The 24,098-nt window shown below is 41.4% G+C and overlaps 1 protein-coding gene across 1 annotated transcript in view; it reads right to left on the bottom strand.

Annotated features, from left to right (window-relative positions):
* Positions 1-24,098, bottom strand: part of CFAP92 (cilia and flagella associated protein 92 (putative)) — a 61,950-nt gene that overhangs the window by 32,343 nt on the left and 5,509 nt on the right. The window contains exons 4-8 of the mRNA XM_059388298.1: positions 23,105-23,236; positions 22,114-22,186; positions 20,656-20,786; positions 16,434-16,580; positions 12,080-12,264 (exon numbers count right to left, since the gene is read on the bottom strand). Coding sequence (XP_059244281.1) covers positions 12,080-12,264; positions 16,434-16,580; positions 20,656-20,786; positions 22,114-22,186; positions 23,105-23,236 — 668 coding nt within the window. The remainder of the gene's footprint in view (positions 1-12,079; positions 12,265-16,433; positions 16,581-20,655; positions 20,787-22,113; positions 22,187-23,104; positions 23,237-24,098) is intronic.

Consider the following 24,098-nt stretch of genomic DNA (forward strand, 5'->3'; position numbering starts at 1 on the left):
TATATATATATGATGGAATACTATGCAGCCATCAAAAGAAATGAAATATTGCCATTTGCAAAAACATGGGTAGAACTAGAGGGTATTAGGCTGAGCAAAATAAGCCAATCAGAGAAAGACAATTATCAAACAGTCTCTCTGATATGAGGAATTTGAGAGGCAGGGTGGGGAGTTGTGGGGAGTAGGGAATGAAAAAAATGAAACAAGATGGGATTTGGAGGGAGACTCTTAATTTCATGAAACAAACTGAGGGCTGCTAGGGGGCGAGGGGGTAGGGATATGGGGTAGGGATATGAGGTGGCAGGGTTGGGTTATGGACATTAGGGAGGGTATGTGCTATGGTGAGTGCTGTGAAATGTGTAAGCCTGATGATTCACAGACCTGTACCCCTGGGGCAAATAACATATTATATGTTTATAAAAATAATTTTAAAAAAACACAGCCACGGGAGGTAAATTGGAAATTACAGCTTGACCCTATATAAGACTATTATCTAACAAAACAAAAAGCCAACATTCTCCACAGGATTTAAACAAGACTCAGGGACTCACAACTTTAATATTTAAAAGGTCTAACATATAACCCAAAATTACTTGACATATGAAGAACCGGGAATGCTGACCAGTTATCAAGGGGAGAGACAACCAACAGATGCCGACTCTGAAATGACTTGAATACTGGAATTATCTGATGAAAACTTTAAGACAATTATAAACATTCTCCAATATGTAACTAAGCATTCTTGAAACAAATGGAATAGAGCCAGTCTCAGCAAATGGAAACTATAATGAAGAACCAAAGGGAAATTTTATAACTGAAAAATATAATACCTGAAATTAAAAATTCACTGGATGATCCAAAGAACAAAATGGAGATGGCAGAGGAATGAATAAGTGATGTTGAGTATAGATCAATATAAAGTACGCAATATGAGTGGTGCCTGGGTAGCACAGTTTGGTTAAGTGTCTGACTCTTGGTTTCAGCTCAGGTTGTGATCTCAGGGTCATGAGATTGAGCCCCATGTCAGGCTATGTGCTTAGCACAGAGTCTGCTAGAGACTATCTCTCCCTCTTCTTCTACCCCCAGCTTCCAGCACACACACATTTCCCTTCCTCTCTCTCTCTCAAATAATTATTTTCTTAAAAAAGAAAGTGTGCAATCTGAACACACAGAGAAAAAAACATTGAAAATTAAAAGTAAATTGAGCCCCAGGGACCTGTGGGACAATATCAAAATGTCTAATAGTTGTACCATCAGAGTTCCAGAAGAAGAAAAGAAATTTGTAGAAAAGATATTTGAGGAGGCTGGGAAGACGGCAGAGTAGGAGGACCCTAACTGTGCCTCTTCCCATGGGTACAACTAGATAACATTCACTTCAGTGTAAATAACACATAAAATGATCTGAAGATGGGCAGAACAAACTCTAAAACTAAAGGTAGAGAAGAGACCACATCAAAGAAGGTAGGAAGGAGAAAGAGAGAGTTTGGGAGCAAGATGGACACCATCCGTGGTGAGGAAGGAGCCAGTGGTACAAAGAGCAAAAAACAGATTTGAACATTGGGGAACTCACAAGGGGAAGACAAGTCCCCATAACATTTGGCATTGAAAGCAAGAGGGGCCAAATTTCATAGGTTCTTACAACCTATGCGACTTAAAGCCTGGAATCTTAAAAATCAGCAGGCTTGGCCCTAGGAGAGCCTGGAAGGCATTAGGAAGAAGAGTCCTTGTCCCTAAAGAAGACAGCATGACAAACAACCCACGCAGGTACAGCCTAGAAGCAGCAGTTTAGAAAATGACCATGGTTGTGGGAGGGGGGAGCAGATGGGAGTCAGTGTGATTTACTCATCTCAAAGCATGTCCAAGAGGCAGGATCACTGGGAGATCCCTCCAGAAACAAAGGATCTGGCAGGCACAATTTCCTTCCCCTACCCTCCAGCATAAACCTACAGTGGGAACCAGTGCACCACTGACATAACTTGCTTACACCAAGTCCTCTGTTCCACCCCCCGCATTTTGGCAGATCTGCCTTCCCACTCATGCTTGCCTCAGTACCTACACTGCAGTCCCCTCTCCCAGAAAACTGGAGCAAACCCCACCAACACCTCATCTCCTGACCTGGGTATTTTGCTGGGTCTCAGTTCAAGTGGCAGCAGCTGTGTTGGCAGGTTTCATTGCACAAGCAGCTAGTGTACACCTAGTTAAAATGCACCCTACCCCTGCTTGGAACCAAATATTGCCCATAAGAGGCAAGGGGAGGCTCTGTAGACAACTGGACTGAAATAAGGAGCAGGACTCAACAGCAAGACCTAGGCAACACACACAGAAGACATTCCCTGGAAGGGCCAGGTCCTGGGCAACAGACACTGCACTGTGGGGCACTACAAGACCTCTTTTTCATAAGGCCATTACCTTCAAGAGCAGGAGAAGTAGTTGACTTTCCTAATGGAGAGAAACAGACACCGAGAGTTAGAAAAATTAAGGAGACAGAGAAATATGTCCAAATGAAAGAATAGGACCAAACCACAGCAAGAGAACTAAGTGAAATGAATAAAAATAATATACCTGACAGAATTTAAAGTAATGATCATAAAGATACTCACTGGATTTGAGTAAATAGTGGAGGACATAAGCGAGATCCTTGACAAGGAGATAAAAAAGAATCAATCAGAGATGAAGAACATGATAAATTTAAAATACATTTGGTGGAATTAAGAAAAAGCTAGATGAAGCAGTGGAATGAATTAATGACCTGAAAGACAGTAATGGAAAGTTACCAAGATGAGGAAATGAGACCAAAAAAGTTATGCAAATTGAGAACTCAGTGACCACATAATAACATTTGCATTATAGGGATCCCAGAAAGAGAGAGAGAAAGGGGGTCAGAAAATTTATTTGAAGAAATAATAGCTGAAAATATCCCTAATCTGGTGAAGGAAACAGATATCCAGATCCAGGAGGCATAGAGACATCCCAAAAAATCAACCCAAGGAGGCCCATACAAAGACACATAGTAATTAAAATGGCAGAAGTAGTAATAAAGAAAAAAACTTTAAAGCACCAAGAGAAAAAGAAGACAGTTACAGACAAGGGAAACCCCATGAGGCTGTCAGCAAATTTTTCAGCAGAAATTTTGCAGACCAGAAGAGACCAGCAAGATATCTTCAAAGTGCTGAAAAGCAAAACTCTGCAGCCAAGAATACTCTATCCAGCAAGGCTTTCATTCAGAATAGAAGGAGAAATAGAGTTTCTCAAACAAAAACTAAAGGAGTTTCACAACCACTGAATAAGCCCTGCAAGAAATATTAAAGGGAACTCTTCAAATGGAAAGAACACGAGTATGAAAAGTAAAAAAACACAAAGGATTTAAAATAAGCATTTCTGTAAATATCAGTCAAAGGGATTCATAAAATAAAAGGATGTAAAATATGACACCATAGGACACTAAAGCATGGAGGAGAGGGGTAGGGAGTAAAGAATGGGTTCAAACTTAAGCAACCATCAACTTAATATAAACTGTTATACGAACATAATGGTAACCACAAATCAAAACCATTAATAAATATGCAAAGAATAAAGAGAAAGAAACCCAAATATATCACTAAAAAAAATATCAAACCATGAAAGAGAAAAAGATAAAAAAGAATCAGGGAAAATCTTCAGAAACAATCACAAAAGATGTAATAAAAATGCAATAAATATAGAACCACCAATGCAAAAGTCTCAATGTAGACCTAAAGACACCTGCAGATTGAAAGTAAGGGGGTGGAGAAATATCTATCATGCAAATGGAAAAAGAAAGCTGAAGTAACAATACCTACACTGTATAAAATAGACTTTAAAACAAAGACTGTAATAAGAGAAAAAGGATACTATATAATCATAAACCAGACAGCCCTGCAAAAAGATTTAACAGCTGTAAATATTTATGCATCTAACATGGGAATACCCAGACACATAAAATAGTTAATAACAAACATAAAGGAACTAATTGATAATAATGAATTAATAGTAGGGAATTTTAACACCTCCTCTTACATTGATGTAGAGATCAACTAAACCGAAAATCAGCAAGGAAACAATGACTTTGAATGACACACCGTACCAGATGGGTCCAACAGATACGTTCAGCACATTCCATCCTAGGGTCAACTGGGTAGCTCAGTCAGTTAAGTGTCTACCTTCAGTTCAGATCATGATGTAGGGTCCTGGGATTGAGCCCCACTTGGGGCTCCCTGCTCAGTGGGACGCCTGCTTCTCCCTCTCCTTCTGCCCCTTAGCCCCCACCCATGCTCTATCTTAAACAGATAAATAAAATCTTAAAAAAAAAAAAAGAACATTCCATCTTAAAACAGCAGAATACGCATTTTTTTCAAGTGCATGCACAACATTCTCCAGAATAGATCACATGTTAGGCCACAAAACAAGCCTCAACAAATTCAAGAACATTGAAGTCATACCATGCATCTTTTCTGACCACAATGCTATGAAACTAGAAGGCAATTACAAGAAGAAACCCGGAAAGACCACAAATACATGGAGGTTAAATAACATGCCACTGAACAATGAATGAGTCATCCAGGAATTTAAAGAAGAAATTTAAAAAGTACATGGAAACAAATGAAAACAAAAATGCAAAGTTCAAACCTTTGTGAACTTTGCGAATAGCAAAAATGACATAGCAAAAATGACTGCTATGTCTATAGCAAGGCAGACCAATCTCAAGAAGTGAGAAAAATCTCAACAACCTAACCTTACACTTAAAGGAGCTAGAAAAATAACAACAAACCAAAGCTAAAGCCAGCAGAAGGGAGGATATAATAAAAGATTAGAGCAGAGAAAAAAATGATATAGAAACTAAAAAAAAAAAAATTAATGAAACCAGTTTTTCAAAAATAATCAATAAAATTGATAAGCCCCTAGCCAGACTTATCAACATAAGAGAGAGAAAGGACATAATCAAATAAAGTCCTATATAAGGGAGAGGAGACGATAACCAACACCACAGAAATACAAACAAGTACAAGAGAATATTGTGAAAACTATATGCCAACAAATTGGACAACCTAGAAGAAATAGATAAATTCCTAGAAACATAAGCTACCAAAAATGAATCAGGAAGAAAGAGAAAATTTAGACAAATGATTTATCAGCAAAGAAACTGAGCCAGTAATCACCAAACTCCCAACAAACAAAAGTCCAGGACCATTTGCTTCATAGGCAAATTCTACCAGACACTTAAAGAAGAGTTAATACTTATTTTTCTCAAACTATTTCAAAGAATAGAAAAGAAAAGAAAACTTCCCAATTCATTCTATGAGGCTAGCATTACCGTGATACCAAAACCAAATAAAGATACCACAGGAAAAGAGAACTACAGGCCAATATCGTTGATGAATACAGAATTCAAAAATTCTCAACAAAATAATAGCAAACCAAATCCAACAATACATTAAAAAAGTCATTCACCACAATCAAGCTGGATTTACTCCTGGGTGGTAAGGGTGGTTCAAAATTTGCAAATCAATCAAGGTGATGCATCACACCAATGAGAGAAATGATTAAGAACCATATGATCATTTCAATGGATACAGAAAAATCATTTAACAAAGTACAACATTTACTCATGATAAAAACCCTCCACAAAGTACATTTACAGGGGACATACCTTGATATAATAAAGACCTTATATGAAAAACCCACAGCTAATATCATTCTCAATGGTGAAAACCTGAGAGTCTTTCCCCTAAGGTCAGGAACAGACAAATATGTCCACTCTCACCACTTATATTCAACATAGTCCTGGAAGTCCTAGCCCAACAGACAACAAAAAGAAATAAACAGACAACAAAAAGAAATAAAAAGCATCCAAATCTGTAAGGAAGAAGTAAAACTTTCACTATTTACAAACAGACAACAAAAAGAACATAACAAAAAGAAATAAACATAACATTAAAAAAGAACATAACAAAAAGAAATAAAAACAATCCAAATATGTAAGGAAGAAGCAAAACTTTCACTATTTACAGATGACATGATACAATATATAGAAAACCTGAAAGACTCCACCAAAAAATCCCTGCTAGAACTGCTGAAGTCAGGAGACAGAGAAATACATCCAGATATAAAACCGGATATAAAAGGATATAAAGGATATAAAACCAATGTAAAGAAATCCATAGGGGCACCTGGGTGGCTCAGTGGGTTAAACTGCTGCCTGTGGCTTGGGTCATGATCTCAGGGTCCTGGGATCAAGCCCCACATAGGGCTCTTTGCTCAGCAGGGAGCCTGCTTCCCTCTCTCTTTCTCTCTGCCTGCCTCTCTGCCTACTTGTGATCTCTCTCTGTCAAATAAATAAATAAAATCTAAAATGTAAAAAAAAGAAATACATTGCATTTCCATACACTAATAATGAAGCAACAGAAAGTGAAATTAACAATCCCACTTACAATTACACCAAAAACAATAAAATAAGAAAAAACTTAACCAAAGAGATAAAAGCCTTATATTCTGAAAACTATAAAAACATAAAAATGTTGGTTAAAAAAAAAATCCAATATAACCCAAAGACATGGAAAGACATTTCATGCTCATGGAGTGGAAGAACAAATACTGTTAAAATGTTTATACTATCCAAAGCAAACCACACATTTAATGCAATCCCTATCAAAATGCCAACCACATTTTTCACATAACTAGAACAAACAATCCTAAAATTTGTATGAAACAATAAAAGACATCAAATAGCCAAAGCAATTTTGAAAAAGCAAAGGAAAGCAGCAGGCATCACAATTCTAGACTTTGAGTTTTATTACAAAGTTGTAGTAATCAAAACAATATTGTACTGGCACAAAAACAGATACACAGATCAATAGAACAGGATAGAACAGATACATCAACAACTATATGGCCAATCTTTGACAAAGCAGACAAGAATATCCAATGGAAAAAGACAGTCTGTCAACCAATGGTGTTGGGAAAACAGGACAGCTACATGCAAAAGAATGAAACTGGATCACTTTCTTACACCACAAACAAAAACAAAACCAAAATGGGTTAAAGACCTATATGTGACACTTGAAACCATAAAAAATCCTATATGAAAATAAGGCAGTAACTTTTTAACATTGGTTGCAGCAACTTTTTTCTAGATATGTCTCCTGATGCATGGGAAATAAAAGCAAAAATTAACTATTGGGACTACATTTAAAAAAAAACAAACTTCTGCATGAGGAAGGAAACAATTAACAAAACTAAAAGGCAACCTGTGGAATGGGAGAAGATATTTGCAAATGATATAATGGATAAAATTATCCAAAATATATAAAGAACTTATACAACTCAACACCCCCCACCAAAAATAATGCAGTTTAGAAATGAGGAGAAGACACGAACAGACATTATAGTATGGCTAAAAAACAGTGGTGTCTGGGTGGCTCAGTCAGTTAAGCATCTGACTCAATTTCAGCTCATGTCATGATCTCAGGGTTGTGAGACTGAATCGCATGTCAGGCACCACCTTGAACATGAACTCTGCTTAAGATTCTCTCTCTCCTTCTCCCTCTGTCCTTCCCCCCACACTCACACACTCCCCACCACCCCCCCCAAAAAAGAATGGCTAAAATAAAAAACACAAGAAACGATGGGTGTTAGTGAGGATGTGGAAAAAGAGGAACCCTCCTGCACTATGGGTAGGAATGCAAACTGGTGCAGCCACTCTGGAAAACAAAATGGAGGTTCCTCAAAAAGTTAAAAATAGAACTACCCTATGACCAAGCAAGTGCACTACTAGGTATTATCCAAAGAATTAAAAAAGAAAAAGTAATTCAAAGGGATACATACACTCTGATGTTTATAGCAGCATTATCTAAATTATGGAAGCAGCACAAGTGTCCATTGATAGATGGATGGGTAAAGAAGATGTGGTAATATACATACAATGGAATATTATTCAGCCATAAAAAATGAAATCTTGCCATTTGCAACAACATGAATGGAACCAGAGAGTACAATGCTAAGCGAAATAAGTCAGAGAAAGATAAACATATGATTTCACTCATATGTGGAATTTAAGAAACAAAACAAATGAGCAAAGCGAAAAAGAGAAAGTCAATGCAAGAAACAGAATCTTAACTTCCAAGGACAAATTGATGGTTCCTAAAGGGGAGGTCAGGGGGATGGGATGAAATAAACACCCTTTTTCCTATTTCTCCTGCTAAGTATGGATGCTTTCAACTCTGGGATTTATATATAAAACAAACATAACAAGACTCAGAAGGATGGAGAGATGAAGGTTAAGGACTGTGATGAATTCTCTGGGGTTTCTACTTGCCTCATACGTTCTAGACTAAGTGCTAGAGAAGACAGAAACTCAGAAATGTTAATGGGATTTGGGGGGGGGGGAAATCCCCCCAAAGTCTGCTCTCTCCAGCCAAAGAAACAAGAATGGGGCAGCTTAGTGAGCCAGAAAACTTTCAGGCAAGCACCATGAAGGAAACCAGCCCCAACTCACTCCCATAAGCAAAGTCAAATGGAAAACCCAGATTTCTACCCTTGCCCGACTGTAGCAATTCCCCTCACTTGGGTGGCATGAGAAAAGATCAAGTGGGGAGTCGAGGATTTCATCCCTGCCCAGCAGTAACAAGGCATCAAGGGAGGCAGAGTGGAGGCCAAAATCGTGCCTCACCATCCAGTACTTATGTGGCCTCTGAACCACTGTGGTGGTTAGCCAAGGTCATGTGGTAGCAAGGCTAGCTAACCCTAGGGCATGGTTGTTGGGTGGCGAACCTGGACTGCCACCTCCACCTGACAGGAATAAGACAGCATTCCCCTTCTTCCACTGGCAGAAGATTTAAAACATAAGACTTAAATAGGATCCAGGGTCTCATAACTTAATATCTAATATGTCCAGGATATAATTTAAAAATCATTTATCATAGCAAGAACCAGAGAAATCCCATCTTAAATGAGTAATGACAATCAACAGATGCTAACACCAAACTGACACATCTTGGAATTGTTTGGAATTTTAAAGCAAGCATGAACATGATTTAAAGCAAGTATGAACATGACTGAATCAAATGAAAAAAATTTAAAGTCTCATCAAAGAAATAGAAGATAAAAGAAGAACTAAATGGAAATTTTAGAATTGAAAAATATAATACCTAAAAATTTAAAACTCAGTGGATGGGCTTAATAACAGAATGGAAGGGACAGAGAAAAGACTTGGTGAAGTTGAAAACAAAACAATATAAATTACCCGACCTGAAGAACATAGAGGAAAACAGACAGGGGCCTGTGGGATGTAACAATAAATTAACATTCATGACACTGGAGTCATGAGAGCAGGAAAAGGGTAGTGCTAGAAGGTACTTCAAGAAATAATGGTGGGGCGCCTGGGTGGCTCAGTCAGTTAAGCATCTGACTCTTGATTTCACCTCAGGTCATGATCTCAGGGTCCTGGGATCAAGCCCTATGTCGGGCTCCACGCTCAGCAAGGAGTCTGCTTTGCTCCCTGTCTCTCTCCCTCTGCCCCCCATCTCCTGCTCTCTTTAAAATAAATAAATAAATAAATAAAATATTTTCTTTAAAGAAATAATGGCTAAAATTTCCCAAATTTTGCAAAAGACATAAACTTAAGTTTCGGAAAACTGAGTGAACCCAACAGGATAAACCCCGAAAAAATCCACACCCAGACATCAGAGTCAAACTTTCAAAAACCAGAGACAAAGAAAAAAAAACTTGAAAGCTGCAAAGATAAGTGCCACCCAGCACAATGGGAAGTGGCACAACTTTTTTCAAATGCTGAAGAAAAAGAAATGTCAACCCCAAATTCTAAATTAAGTGAAGCTATCATTTAGGAATTGAGGAGAAATAAAGACATCTCAAAGAAAAACTAAAGAGAATTTGTTGTCATAACATCTACCCTAAAAGAATGACTAAAGGAAGTTCTTGAAACAGAAATAATTTAAAAAGCAAAAAAAAAAAAAAAAAAAAAAAGGAAATCTTGGAACATCAGAAAGGAAAAAAAGAACATTAGAAAGAGCACATTTATAGGTAAATATAATACATTTTCCTTCTCCTCTTGAGTTTTCTAAATTACATTTGACCATTGAAGCAAAAAATCAAACATCTTGAAGTGGTTCTCAGTCTATACAGAGGAAATATTTAAAACAATTATAAATGAGATAAGGTCAACAGATTTGGAGGAAGATAAGGTTTCTATACTTCACTCAAACTGGAAAGATGTTGACACCAGTAGACTGTGATAAGTTATGTATGCATAATATAATTTCTGGAGCAACCACTAAAACCCTATACATTCAAAAATACTACAGAGAAATCAAAAGAGAATTCTAAAAAGTTTCAAAGAACACACAGGAACACAGGAAAAAGAAAACAAAGAAACAAAAGAAACAGAAAATAGAAAACTAATATTAAAATGGCAGACTTAAGCTCTAAAATATCAATAATTGCACTAAATGTAAATGGTCCTAAAAAACAATTAAAAGTAAATAAAAAATGGCTTCGCTAAATGCAAGGGCATTATGCTGAATGGGGAAGGGGAGCCAATCTCAAAAGGTCATACTGGATGTTTCCATTTATATAACTGTCCATTTCCTAGGACTGCCATAATAAATTACCATGAACTGGGTGGCTTAGTATAACAGAATTTCATTGTCTCATGGTTCTGGAGGCTTTAAGTGCAAAATCATGTCAGCAAAGCCATGTTCCCTCAGAGGTGCTAAGGGAGCATCTTTCCTTGCCTCTTCCAGCTTCTGGTAGCCCCAGACATTTCCTGGCTTGTGACAACATAAGTCTACTCATTACATTGCATTCTCTCTACATCTTTTCATTTAGTCTTCCTTCTGTCTGTGTCAGTTTCTACATCCAAATTTCCTTTTTTCATAAGGACATTGGTCATACTGGATTCTGATGACCTCATTTTAACAAGATTAACTCTATAAAGACCCAATTTCTAAATAAAGTCACGTTCTGCGTCACTGGAAGTTAAGTGTTCAACATAACTTTCTGAGAGAACACAATTCAATCCGCAAAAATGACATTCTCAAATTGACAAAATTATAAAGATGGAAAACATATTAGTGCGTAGGGATAATGCAAGGTTACAAAGCAGTTGTGACTATAAAAGGGGAGCATGAGAGGTCTTTGTGGTGATGGAATAGTTCTGTATCTTAAGTGCAGTGACAATTACATAAATCCATGCATGTGATAAAATGGCAGAGAACTACACACACACATTTATCAATATTCTGACTTTGATATTATACTGTTGTTACATAAGACATAGCCACTGGGGTGAAAAAAAACAGGTGAAGGGTACTTTCTCTGAATTTTTATTTCAAAATGGAAGTATAATATATGGATATGGATATGCCCACACTAAGACACCTAATCAAGCAGTTTTTGAAAACAGAAAGAAGATTCTACTGCTTTGAGAAAAGAAAAAATCTCATCCAAAGGTTCAACATGGAACATAAAACATAATGCCTTCAAAACTGAAGAAAAATGAGAATTCTCTACCCAGCTAAACTATTCATCAAGAGTAAGGGTAGAATAAAGATATTTTCAGACACATGAGACCTCAAAACAAGTATCTCTCATTAACCTTTCCTCAAGAAGCTATAGGAAGATGTGTTCCAGCAAAACCAGGCAGCAGACAAAGCAAAAGGAAGACAGAATCCAGGAGACAAGGATCCCATCAGAAGAAGAAGAAGGAAACTTCCAGGGTAAATATCAGTGCTAAACCCAGTTCGTTCAAAATGAGTGAGCATCTACATGAGCACTGCTCCTGTCTCCATGAAGCCTGGGGACTCTTCTGATGGGAGGCTCACTACCTGCACTGGAAAGACATCTGTGGTGTAGTGGGGAGACATTGAGAGTTAGTAGCTCCTAAACCCAGGAACCTGATCTCTCATATCTCGTTGTGAGAGCCTAAATGGTGAAATAGGGATGATAATACATCTCACAGCAGGCCATTGTTGGGAATTAGAGATGACATGTAATGGGCAACCGGATGGGAAAAAGAGCTCTCCAACCAATTTTTCTGACACAATCTTACCTCTAGTTCATGGAAGGGAACAGGTTGTGACGGAAGGCAGGAAACACACTTGATCTTTATGGTCAAGGGATTTAAGTCCTGCTTTTGCTCCTCAGTCATGATAGGACCTTCTGTTTTTAAAGTCAAAAAACAATCTAAAATGCTGGCAGACTTCCCCCTACCACGACTCACAATAGTTTGCCATCCTGGAGGGGTCAGGAGGGAAATACAGACAGTGTTAGACTGTGACTCATGACAGCTCCAAGACAAGTACAGAGGGATCAGGCAACCTGAGAAGAGCCAATGATAAATTATAACCAAGAGAAGAAAACTAAAAAAAAACAAAAAAACAAAAAACAACAATTAGCAAACACCTACTGTCCGCACATTATATGTGGTTTTCTCAAACTGAGGTCCCATAAGCTCCCTAAGAGAATTGTTGTGATTTTTTTAAAAGAATTTTTATTTATTTATTTGACAGACAGAGATCACAAGCAGGCAGAAAGGCAGGCAGAGAGAGAGGAAGAGAAGCAGGCTCCCTGCTGAGGAGAGAGCCCGACGCGGGGCTCGATCCCAGGACCCCGCGATCATGACCTGAGCCGAAGGCAGCGGCTTAACCCACTGAGCCACCCAGGCGCCCCTAATTGTTGTGATTTAATCTTGATGGCCATCTTGTAATTTAAGCATTTCCTGAATCATCTATAGGGATACTGATGCTTAGGTAGGACCCTCAAGCAGTCAGATTTACTGGGTCTGGGATGTAGCCTCCACTCTAGGGTTTTTAAAAGCTCTCCAGGCAGGACACCAGGGTGGCTCAGTGGGTTAAGCATCTGCCTTCAGCTCAGGTCATGATCCCAGGGTCCTGGGATAGAGCCCCGCATCGGGCTCCTTGCCTAGCAGGGAGCCTGCAGCATCCCCTGCTTGTGCTGTCTCTCCCTCTCTGACAAATAAATAAAAAATCTTTACAAATAATAAATAAAACTAAATACAATTTAAAATGCAGTTCCTTCATCACAGGAGTCACATTTCAAATGCCTAGTACATGTGTAGCTATGAGCTGCTCGACCAGACCACACATCTCTGGAGCATTTCCATCACCACAGAAAGCTCTTCTGGGTGGTGCTGCTTCAGGCAATGACTTTAGAAGAGAAGACGTTCGAAAGCACGGAATGCCAGGGTCTCTGTTGTGGCGGCCAGTGGTGCTGCGTTAACGGGTGTGGTCCAAGCAGAGAAGCGCAGCTCCAGACGTAGAACACAACTGGTACAACAGAGCTGGATTGAGCACAGCACACTTCCGGGTAGGGCCGTGTTGCAGCAGCGCAACTAGGGAAAAACGCGGGTAAACGGAGCCACTGTGTGGGGCACACATAGCTGGGAGAATCTTTTTCTCGTGAAAGGGGTCCATACCAGGTGGAGAAATAATGAATGGTGTTGGGGGTTGGGGAGAGGTCAAATCTTCCATTGTACAAGCAGAGAGGCCTAGGCTCACACCGTAGTCACGTGACCTACAACAAGTCAGAGGTTCTGTGGGGCTTCCTTTCTTCATATGGGCAGAGATTCCACCGTGCTTAGGGTGATTAAGACGGTATATGTACACGAAGGGGCTGGGAACACCACCTAGCATGTAGTGGGCACGCAGAAAGATCAGCTCTGCTCCTTTCACAAGGTTTGTAAATGTATTTCTAGGGCACACGAAAGCCCAGTCACTCACACTCGGAAAGAGGTTCCCTTCCAAAACAAGTTATGGGCCCCAGGTGTGCGGCTGAGCCCACTGGCGTGACCATGGGGCCATGTGCTCCTGCTGGGGACAGCTCTCAGGGCTCCCACAGCTTTCTCTTCAACAGAGCTGACTCGTCAAGGCCATAACTAATCATGACTTGTATTCTATAACTCTGTAAACCTTTTTGTGAAAAAGACTGCCCAGTATGGAAGAAATCTCCACCACCAATGTGCACTCAAACCGCCATTCAGTGAGGGAGGGCTCAGCCAAAATTCCAGGGTAGGGTTTCACAACTTCAAAACCACAGATACTCGGGGACAGAGAATTCTCGGCTGTGGGGACCATCCACTGCTTTATGGAACAGCAGCATCCCTCCGCTCCCATCTGTGACAACCAAAAAACCTCCTCAAATGACCAAATGTCCCCCTAGGGGCACAAGTGCCCATGCTGAGAAGCCCTGCTCCGGAGTAAGAGAAGAGGAGCCTGGGAACGGACCCCGCAATGAGCGTTCATCTACACCGGCCAGACCTCAGTGTGCATTAAAGTCCTGGGTCCTCTAACAGCCCTGTGTGGCAGCTTCCATCTCTGCTTTCTAGACAGAGAAGCTGGGATCCAGAAATGTTCAGAAAGCATCCCAGGTCCCTCAGCTAAGAAGTGTGGAACGCATGTCCAAACCAGTCCTGCCTGGCAACACTTGGCCCCTCCACTATGCAACAAAAATCAAGAGATCATTCCACAGTCCTTTTAGAATCGTAATGGGTTACTGGCCAATCAATATTCACCACTAAGGGATGCAAAGCCTAGGGCCTAATTCGAAATCAAAGATGATGAGCAAAAATTATCATGCTGGTTTTAGAATGATCTTATGCTGTTATTTTATGGCAAAAACAAACATCCAGTTGGCCTGCCAAGCCAAGGCCCTTCTTAGCTGAGGACCATAAACCGTGATATCGGTATAAGGAAGGAGGCTTGTCTTTCTTTCTTGCTGGAGGCCCAGCACCCTGTATCCAGCCCACCCAAATGTTCTGACAGAAGCGGCTCCAATTTGGTAACCTCTCTGATTCCTACTATGTGCAAATTTATGCACCTTATCTCACGTGACCTTTATTGCAGCCCTCCGGGGTAGAAATCCTCCCTCCATTCTACAGATGAGGATATGGAACTGAAGGACTCAGAGGAAGTGGCCAACTTGCTGGGCAGTGGCTGAGTCAAGATTCAAAGTCTGCCACTGGTGCTCTTGGAATCACTGAGCCATTACAGGGCCGTGACGGCAGTTTTGGGGGGCGGGGGGGGCGGGGCGGCAGACACCTCTGGGCTTCACCCTGCTGGAAAAAGTCACGCCAGGCTGTTTGAGACCATCTGAGCTTCTCCTTCCTCCCATAGCAAAATTAAGAAGCAAAATCAACCTCGATCTAAAGTCAACAGGTCACCCGGAGCTCACCCACCTCTAGGCACCAGTTTCTCTTGGGGATTCAGCCCACAAGGTATGCCCCAGAGATGTGTGCCCCGAGCAGGAGCTTGAAACCCCGGTGTGGAGGCTGGCTCTTCCTCGACCACAGCCTGAAGGGGGGTAAGCATCTCTGAAAACTCACTTCTCTAGAAAAGACTCCATTGCTCCAGGAAAACTAAGACAGCCTGAATTCAAGGCCCAACTTCTGGTGAAAGCTGATTTTCAAAAATCCATTTAAAAAGGAAAACTGAAAAGTTAATGGTATTTCCTCAAAAAACGTATAGCTGTCAATACAAGAGCTTGTGAGCATTCGATTTTCCTGGAACCTGTGTAACGTTTATGGGGTAAACCGCAAGCCACTGCAATGGTTTGGGCCGGCTCAAGACAGTAGCCTAAATTTCTGCAGATTTGCCAGTAGAGGGCGCACATTCACCCTAATAGCCAACCACAATCCCCCTTCCACCCCGCCCCCAACCATGAAATAAACTGGAAACTATTTTCTCTGAAAAGAAAGAGGGTTATCCCTCCATATTACTATTTTAAAAACAAAGTCATGTAATTTTACCCAAAATACATGATGAGCTTTCCATTATCAAGACCTAGGGATATAACACACATACCTACTTATTATTTGTCCAACCGTAGATAACCTAGTTTCCAAATTGTGATCAATCTTACAGAGCAAGAGAACGGAACCCCAGTTCTGCCCCTGAGCTATGTGATCCCAAGTAATTGCTTTGCCCTCTCCAAGTTTTGGTTCCTCACAGAACCAAGCGCGGGCACCCCGACAGCACTCCTGCAAGCTTACTGGGAGGCTCAGAGTTTGCGATGAGCAGTACAGGACCGGAGGGAAACACTGGCGCCTTCCCCCCTTTCCTCTACTAGATGCTTTCAGAAACATCTGCAAGAAAGTGCTTACAAAAAGCAGCATCTTATTTAGCAAACAAAATTAGCACAATTACTTTCACCAGTTTCTTCGGAATCAGGCCTGAGTTCAAACCCTGGCATTGCCCCTACTTGCTAGGTGATCTCGAACAATACATCTGATCTCTCTGTGCCTCCTTGTCCTCCTCTGTACAACAGAGAAGCTTACCTCCACTTCACTGAAGTGACTGTGGGCATGAAGCTAGCGGGCACCCTGTTTATGGACATTCTAGCCACATGGGACAAAACAACCAAGACCCGCTGGGACCAGGGGTGGCCACCTGCGAGGAGCGGCATCACCGCCAGCTCGGTGGAGAAGGTACCGTGCTTCCAATCTCCTTCCATCTTGAGGTCAGTTTCCTCCTCTGTTTGAGATTTCTTCCCTCTCTTCTGGCTCTTCTTTCTCCCCTCTGAGTCTTTCCTTTTAACTGTGAAATCAAAGGAAGGAAACAAGCGTTCCCAGGAGCTCATATCCAAGCTCCCGTATGTGAATGCATACGTGCTACAGAGACTCAAAGAGGTTCTGGAAGACCCTGGAAAGCGGAGGTCATCCTTTATGCTGCCACCCTTCCCCAGCAACCAGAAGAGGTGTTCACATGTAGATGACAAAGTGGTTGTCAGTTACATGCAGGAATAACATGAGGGCCGTCCTGATCTCCCAGCCGGTCCACTCCGAGAACATGGGCAGAGGGGGCCAAGGTTGGATGAAGAGCAACATCACCACATACCAAACTCCTCCCCCAAGTCAGCTCTTAACCACAGTATAGGGCTGAGGTTTGGGCTTTGAAGTCAGACCACCAAGGTTCTGGAACCACGTCTCCCCTTCCTTAACCATCCTGAGCCTCAGTCACCTCACCTATAGAATGGGGACAGTACTGCCTACCTTGTAGGGTGTTGAAAAGAGTAAATGAGCAAAGGTACATAAAATATTCAGCTCTGTGCCAAGCTCAAATGCAGGGGTGGGGGAGGAGACAATAAGACATATGTATATCTATGGTAATTAAAGCCATGAGCTATTTGTTCCATGATACAAAGACCAATGGAACAGACTACAGAAAGCCCAGAAATACACTGCACACACAGGGGACTTAACAGATGCCAGGGTGGCATTTCAGATCAATGAGAAAGGACGGACTAGTCAATTAATTATACTTTCCATCTGGAGGCAAATGAAATTATCGGGCACCTCATGCCATAGGCAAAATGAAAGGCAGACTAACGGTGGAAAACAAAAAACTTCAAACTAATTAGAAGAATACACAGGAGACTCTACTGATGTCCGGATGAGGAAGGATTTCTTAAACATCACAGAAAGTACAAACTGGAAAGGAATAGTTACATAACTAGTGTGCAAAACCAGCACACATAGAGTAAATGGGTAACTTACAGACCCCGGCCTATGGTGTTTACAGGGTACGTAAGTGATCACACATAATCATCAGAAGATGTAAAGAATAAAGCTTCTGAATCCATAAGAAAAAAATGTAAAACCTAGAGTTGCCTGGGTGGCTCAGGCGGTTAAGCATCTGCCTTCAGCTCGGGTCATGATCTTGGGATCCCGGGATCAAGTTCTAAGCCCCCAAGATGGGAACCCTGCTGAGGAGGGAGTCTGTTTCTCCCGCTCCCTCAAATTTCTCCCTTTCTCTCAAATAAATAAATAAAATCTTTAAAAGAAAAGCTTAGAACTCAACAGAAAGGGGTGCCTGGGTGGCTCAGTGGGTTAAGCCTCTACCTTCGGCTCAAGTTATGATCTCAGGGTCCTGGGATCAAGCCCCACGTCCGGCTCTCTGCTCAGCAGGGAGCCTGCTTCCCCCTCTCTCTCTGCCTGCCTCTCTGCCTACTTGTGATCTCTGTCAAATAAATAAGAAAATGCTTAAAAAAAGGGAAAGAAAAAGAAAAGTAAGCCAAGAAGCAGGAATAGCCAATTACTTAAGATTATAACCAAATAAGCACAGGAGATGCTTTCGAGTCCACAAGGAATCAGGAAGTAAGCCCCTGACCATGCCAAGCATGACTGATAACAGGGAAAACCTGGAATTCTCAGGACTTCTGTCAGGAGAGCACATAGGTACAACCCAGAGAATAAAAACCAGCAATACCTCCTGAGGGGTGGAGGTGCGTTTCCCATGCCCTTTGACCCCACAGGGCAAATGCCCTAGGCTCTGTAGCACAGACACACAGAGACCTGCACAAGAATGATCGCTATCACTGTGTTGGTGATGGTGGGAAATTGGAGACGACTCAAATGTCTCTCAGTGGGGAGTCCATGGGTGTATTCCTTGTGGACTGGAAAGCATCTCCTATGCTTATTTGGTTATAATCTTATGTAATGTGGCTATTCCTGCTTCTTGGCTTACTTTTCTTTTTCTTTTTCTTTTTTTAAGGATTTATGGGCACAGCCCTCCAATGGGGTCCTCTATAGAATTTACAAGGAAGGAGTTTGGACTTACACATGTGGACACAAATAAACCTCAAAAGTCAAGCTGAATGCAAAGAGCCAGTTGCAGGAAGATAGGTACAGTATGAAACCATTTCTGTAACTCATAAAAACAAAAATCAATACAACATTGAATGTGTCAGAAAGAATGGGGTGGAAGGGGGCACCTGGGTGGCTCAGTGGGTTTAAAGCCTCTGCCTTAGGCTCAGGTCATGATCCCAGGATCCTGGGATCGAGCCCCGCATCGGGCTCTCTGCTCAGCGGGGAGCCTGCTTCCCCCCTCTCTCTCTGCCTGCCTCTCTGCCTACTTGTGATCTCTGTCTGTCAAGTCAATGAATAAAATCTTTAAAAAAAAAAAAAAAAGAATGGGGTGGCAGGAAAGTGTCACACCAATTTCTATGTAGGATAGGGAATGCTTTTTTAAAAAGATTTTTATTTATTTATTTGAGAGAGAGAGAGAGTGAGAGCACAAGTGCAGGAGAGGGAGAAGTGGACAGCCCACTGAGCAGGGAGCCCTACACGGGGCTCAGTCCCAGGACCCTGGGATCACCACCTGAGCCAAAGGCAGATGCTTAACCAATGGAGCCACCCAGGCGCCCCCTAGGGGATGCTTCTTAAAAGCACAGGATGCAAAGGAGTCTACATGTGAACTTCTTTTTCTCAAAAAGAAAGAAGGGAGGGAGGATGGGAGGGCTGGAGGGAGAGAAGATGAGAGGGAAGTAGGAATAAAGGAAGGAAAGAAACAAAGGAAGAAAGAAAGAAGGGGAAAGAGCAAGAAAAATGAAGGAAATGTGGCAAAATCGCAACGCCTAAATTGTACATACATCGTACTTTTTGGTGTTCTCTTCTTTTTTTCTTTTTTTCAAAATAAAAAGATGGTTTGAAAATCTCATTCAAATGCTTAAAGAATATTTTTAAAAGGTGAGGCTATTTAATCTGGAAAAGAGAAAACTTTCCAAAGAGCTGACGGTGTTCTGATATGAAAGCGTGGACTAGTCTTCTAGGGCCTTGAAAAGGGAATGTGAGCAACTGTGTTTCCGATGCCTGGCAGAGAGCCCGCCTGGAGCAGTCACTTCTCTCTGCAGCTTCAGAGTGTTGAACTCGAACAGGGAAAAGTGGACTTAATGGATAAAGAGTTAAGGAAATGATTTGTACCAATTACAGCTGTATAAACAGGAATTGGGCCATCCCAGCAAGTGCACCAGTTCTAGAATATTCCACCTCATACAGGAAACCTAACTGCTGGCTGAAAAACTGGTGAAGAGAACAAGGTTAAGAAGGAAGAGGTCAGGGCACCCAGGTGGCTCAGTCATGAAGTGTCTGCCTTTGGCTCAGATCATGATCCCGGGGTCCTGGGATGGAGCCTCATATCGGGCTCCCTGCTCGGCAGGGAGCCTGCTTCTCCCTCTCCCACTCTCCCTGCTTCCGTATCCTCTCTCACTGTGTCTCTCCACGTCAAATAAATAAATAAATCTTAAAAAAAAAAAAAAAAGAAGAAGAAGAAAGAGGTCAATGTAGTAGCTTCTGAGGACCCTCGCCTCTCGGTCTGTCACCAAGATTACAGACTTCGCATGAGTGGTTCCTGCAACCTGGAATGCAATTTCCCTCATTCTACCATAAGAAGTGAAGAACTTCTTATCTTCTGAGAGTCCTTCTATAAAGCTGACTCTTAGTTTCTTCAACATACCTACCTACTCTTACCACAGCATCTATCACATAGGAAGGCAGTTATTTATTTGAAAGTCTACAGTCAACTTTAGAGATTTTATTTCCATGCTCCCCATGACATCATGAGTCAGGAGCGTGGAAGCATTGGCAGGAGTGGGAAAGGCTGTGTGCAAATGGGTGGAATGATGCAGGTAAATGAATGGGAGAAGGTGGGTTGGAATGGCTGGATGGGGTGAGACAGAATGGGTAAGTTGAAAGGGTATGTAGTGTTTTCTTACTTTCAAGTAACATGCGGTCACATATCAACAATCTTTCTGAAGTATTCTGAATTTGGAATATTTCATAATGCTTCTAAGTCTAGTTATATTATAAAATTCCAAAATCCCATCCTAACTTACTTTGAAATTTTTGCTTTTCTAACATGTTTGTTAAGCTGTTAAATGATGATCTCTCATGATGATCTTCTCCTTCCATCTCCATGCCGACTGCTGTTCCCAAAGAAAGAGCTGTTTCTCTTGAAATACTCCATCTAGAAAATTCACGGAGAGAAAAATAAATGAAGGTGAAAAAAAGCAGGGACCAGACCGAAGAATCTATTTACTGGACCAATCTGGAGTAGATTTTTATTGTATTTATTTATTTTAGATTTTATTTATTTATTTGTCAGAGAGAAAGAGAGTACAAATAGGGGGAGCAGCACGCAGAAGGAGAAGCAGGCTTCCTGCTGAGCAAGGAGCCTGATGTGGGACTTGATCCCAGGACTCTGGGATCAGGACCTGAGCCAAAGGCAGATGCTTAACTGACTGTGCCACCCAGGTGTCCCATGAGCAGATTTTTTTTTTTCCCATGAGCAGATTTTTAAGAAATGACATTGCATTCCTCTAACCAAAGCTTCTTAAATTTCAATGTGCATATGAATAACCTGGAAATGCTGTTAAAGAAAATGCAGGTATGGGTCAATAAGCCTGGGTGGACCTGACAGTCCACATTTCTAACAAGTTCCCAGTCATGCTGTTGCTGTTGCTCTGCAGACCACACTCATATTATCAATTTCTAACTAGAAATATTATGGAAAATAATATATTCTTATAAAAGCAGTCAAAGCTCTAAAATACCCAGGAATTCATTTGCAGGAATTATCCAACATCTATAGGAAGAAATTTTTTTGAACTCTATTAGAAATCATAAAGGAGGAGCTGAATTAGGTGAAAAAGATATACCATGGTCATGCATGGGAGAGCCTCAGAATGTAAAAATGTCAGTTCTTCTCAAATTAATGCATCAATTCAACACAAAAAACAATTTTTTAGAAGTCAAGATTTTTTAATGACACAGTTTCTTGGTTCTCCCCATTCCACTCTCCCAAGCCTCCAGCTGGGCCTCCTTTCAGCCTCTGGACCTCCAAGGCATCCAAGGAATCTCCAGATCCTTCTTAGGCTCTAAGAGCAATTGCACTCGTAGCAGGAAAGGCTGTGGACTTGGTACTCTGAAGTCCTAGAGTCCTGGCTTTACCAACACTCCCAAGATCCCAAGAATTCCAGTTTTAAATCTTTGAGCAAATCACTAACCACTCTGTTATGTTATAAAAAAAAAAAACCAGAAATAGTAATAATACCATCTCTCAGAGTGACCATGATGAGAATTGAGGTAAACCAACATGTGCAAAAGCACAGGGCATATCTGCGCTCATAAACACAAGCATTCCTTTCTCTGTTCCTTTAATTTCACCTGAATTGCATGAGCTCCAACTTAGCTAAGTTACTAAAAATCCACATGACTCTCGGTGAGACACTGTATGGTTTATGCAAGAGGGGGTTCCACTCCCAATCGCTGAAATAGCATAATTCCATCCTTACCGAACTGTGGAAAGTTCTTCCATTCTGAGTACCTTCTCATCTCCCTCGGGGATCTTGGGAAAAGTTTCAAACTCTGCTGGGTGAGAATATGATAATATTTATTAGCAAATGGACTTCCTGGTCCATTCTAGTTCCTTAAAGAAATGAGGGTCCTTTACCCATTTTGTAATGGCAGTCACCAAGCAGCAGTGAGCATAAAAAGGCTGGTTAATAATAAATGAGTAAATGAATAAATGCACAGACTAATGAGGATTATTTGGACAAATGGAGGCGAGAGGAAGCCACCAATTTCTTATATAACACCCCATGGAGGGTGAAAAAAAAAAGGAAAAAAGTCACTATCTATTCAGTTGTCTAATTCAGCACTGTTTACATCAGAGAATACTGAAAACACTCCCGAGGTCCCTACGTCCCCATCTACAGAGAAGCTTACAATGTCACCAGCAGATGAAAAATTATGGACTCCACAAATGGAGTTTATGCAGTTCTTCAGTAAATAGATTCTTAAGTAAATAGGAAAGTGCATGTAGGTACATATTCATCTCAGAATACAAAAGTATGTATCCAGAACAACCCTATCTATGTAAAAAAAAAAAAAAATCTTACAGCAAAGGAATTTTCCATAACATAATAACCAAAATATTATAATGTTTGTTCCTGGTGATAGAACTATAGATTGTTTTCCCTGTTTGTTTTATATTTTTCCATAGTCACTGACTTTTCTAAAAGCAAACCACACATATGTAACTTCTACGGTTAGAAAAGTTTTATAAGTCATTAAATAAAAATTAAACAAAGAAAAAGGACCAACCACAAAAAGTGATTCCTGCACTGAGAGCAGTGATGCCTTCCAGAATGAACCAGCACCAGCAGGAGTTGCTGATACAAAGGAAGGATACCAGTGTACATGCACGACACCAGCAACACCCATCTATCCCCTTCCCTGCCATTGACTTCCCCCAACTAGTCCACAAAGGTCATCTCCACTCACCACGCAAAGACTTGATGTGTTTTCCTGCTTTTTCTGCTTTATCTCGTGCATCTTCCTGGTTCCACTCCTCTTTGATGTGTGGGGCCTGTGCAGACAATCTTCTCTGATTTAAAACCAAACTTTTCACTTCTTCTAGAAGACAAGAGAAGAACCATTGACTCAAACCAATCAGAAATACTTACGGAACACCTTCTACATGTATGGCACTCTCCTAGGGCTAGAGACGGAATAGGCAGATAACAGAGGCAGGGCCCCTGCCCTGCAGGAGCAGACGCCTAGGCGCTGCTTCAAAATGCCAGGAAACCCAAACCTTAGCTGGCAATGGCTTCTTCCAAACAAGACCATTAAGTACTTGACATGAGTCCTTCCATTTGATCATGGTGCTTCACATGAAGGAAGGCACTCCCACTTCCCCTATTTTACAGGTGGGGAGTATGACACTTATGTAATTTTCCTGTGGTCAGAGAGCTGGTACTCACTGAGCCAGAACTACCCCCCAGGGCTCCTCGAAGCCAGCTAGGGAGATGAGCCCTCTCTCCTTCATTCTATCAGTACAGGACTCCGTATGCTTGTAGCAGTAACCGACATGGGAGGAATAATGAATGCAGAGAATGAAAGCTACAAGGAAGAGGTGAAGAAGAGGTGCGATTGGATTCAGTGTTGCAGGACAGGTACCGATTGTGGAGAAAGAGAGGAGGCTAAGAGCCGGCTGGGTATGGCCCCATAGCTGAAGGCAGGGCTCACAACCAGAAAACCCCTTGTGTTTTCAGGAACCAGAAGTGAAGGCGAGAATAGCGGCGAGAAAGGGGGCCTGGGGAACAAATTCGAGAATGCCTTCAAGGCCAGACTCAGAAGACGGACCTGGTTCCCCAAGCCACCAGACGGCCATAAAAAGGTGCACAACAATGGAGTGCCAAGGTCAAAGCAGGGCTATAGACAAGTCAGGGAACTGCAGCAGGAGAGAGGAGATGGAGAAGAGACCTAAATGCCGAGG

This window comes from Mustela nigripes, chromosome 2 (genome assembly GCF_022355385.1).
Source record: "Mustela nigripes isolate SB6536 chromosome 2, MUSNIG.SB6536, whole genome shotgun sequence".
NCBI classification, from domain to species: Eukaryota; Metazoa; Chordata; class Mammalia; order Carnivora; family Mustelidae; genus Mustela; species Mustela nigripes.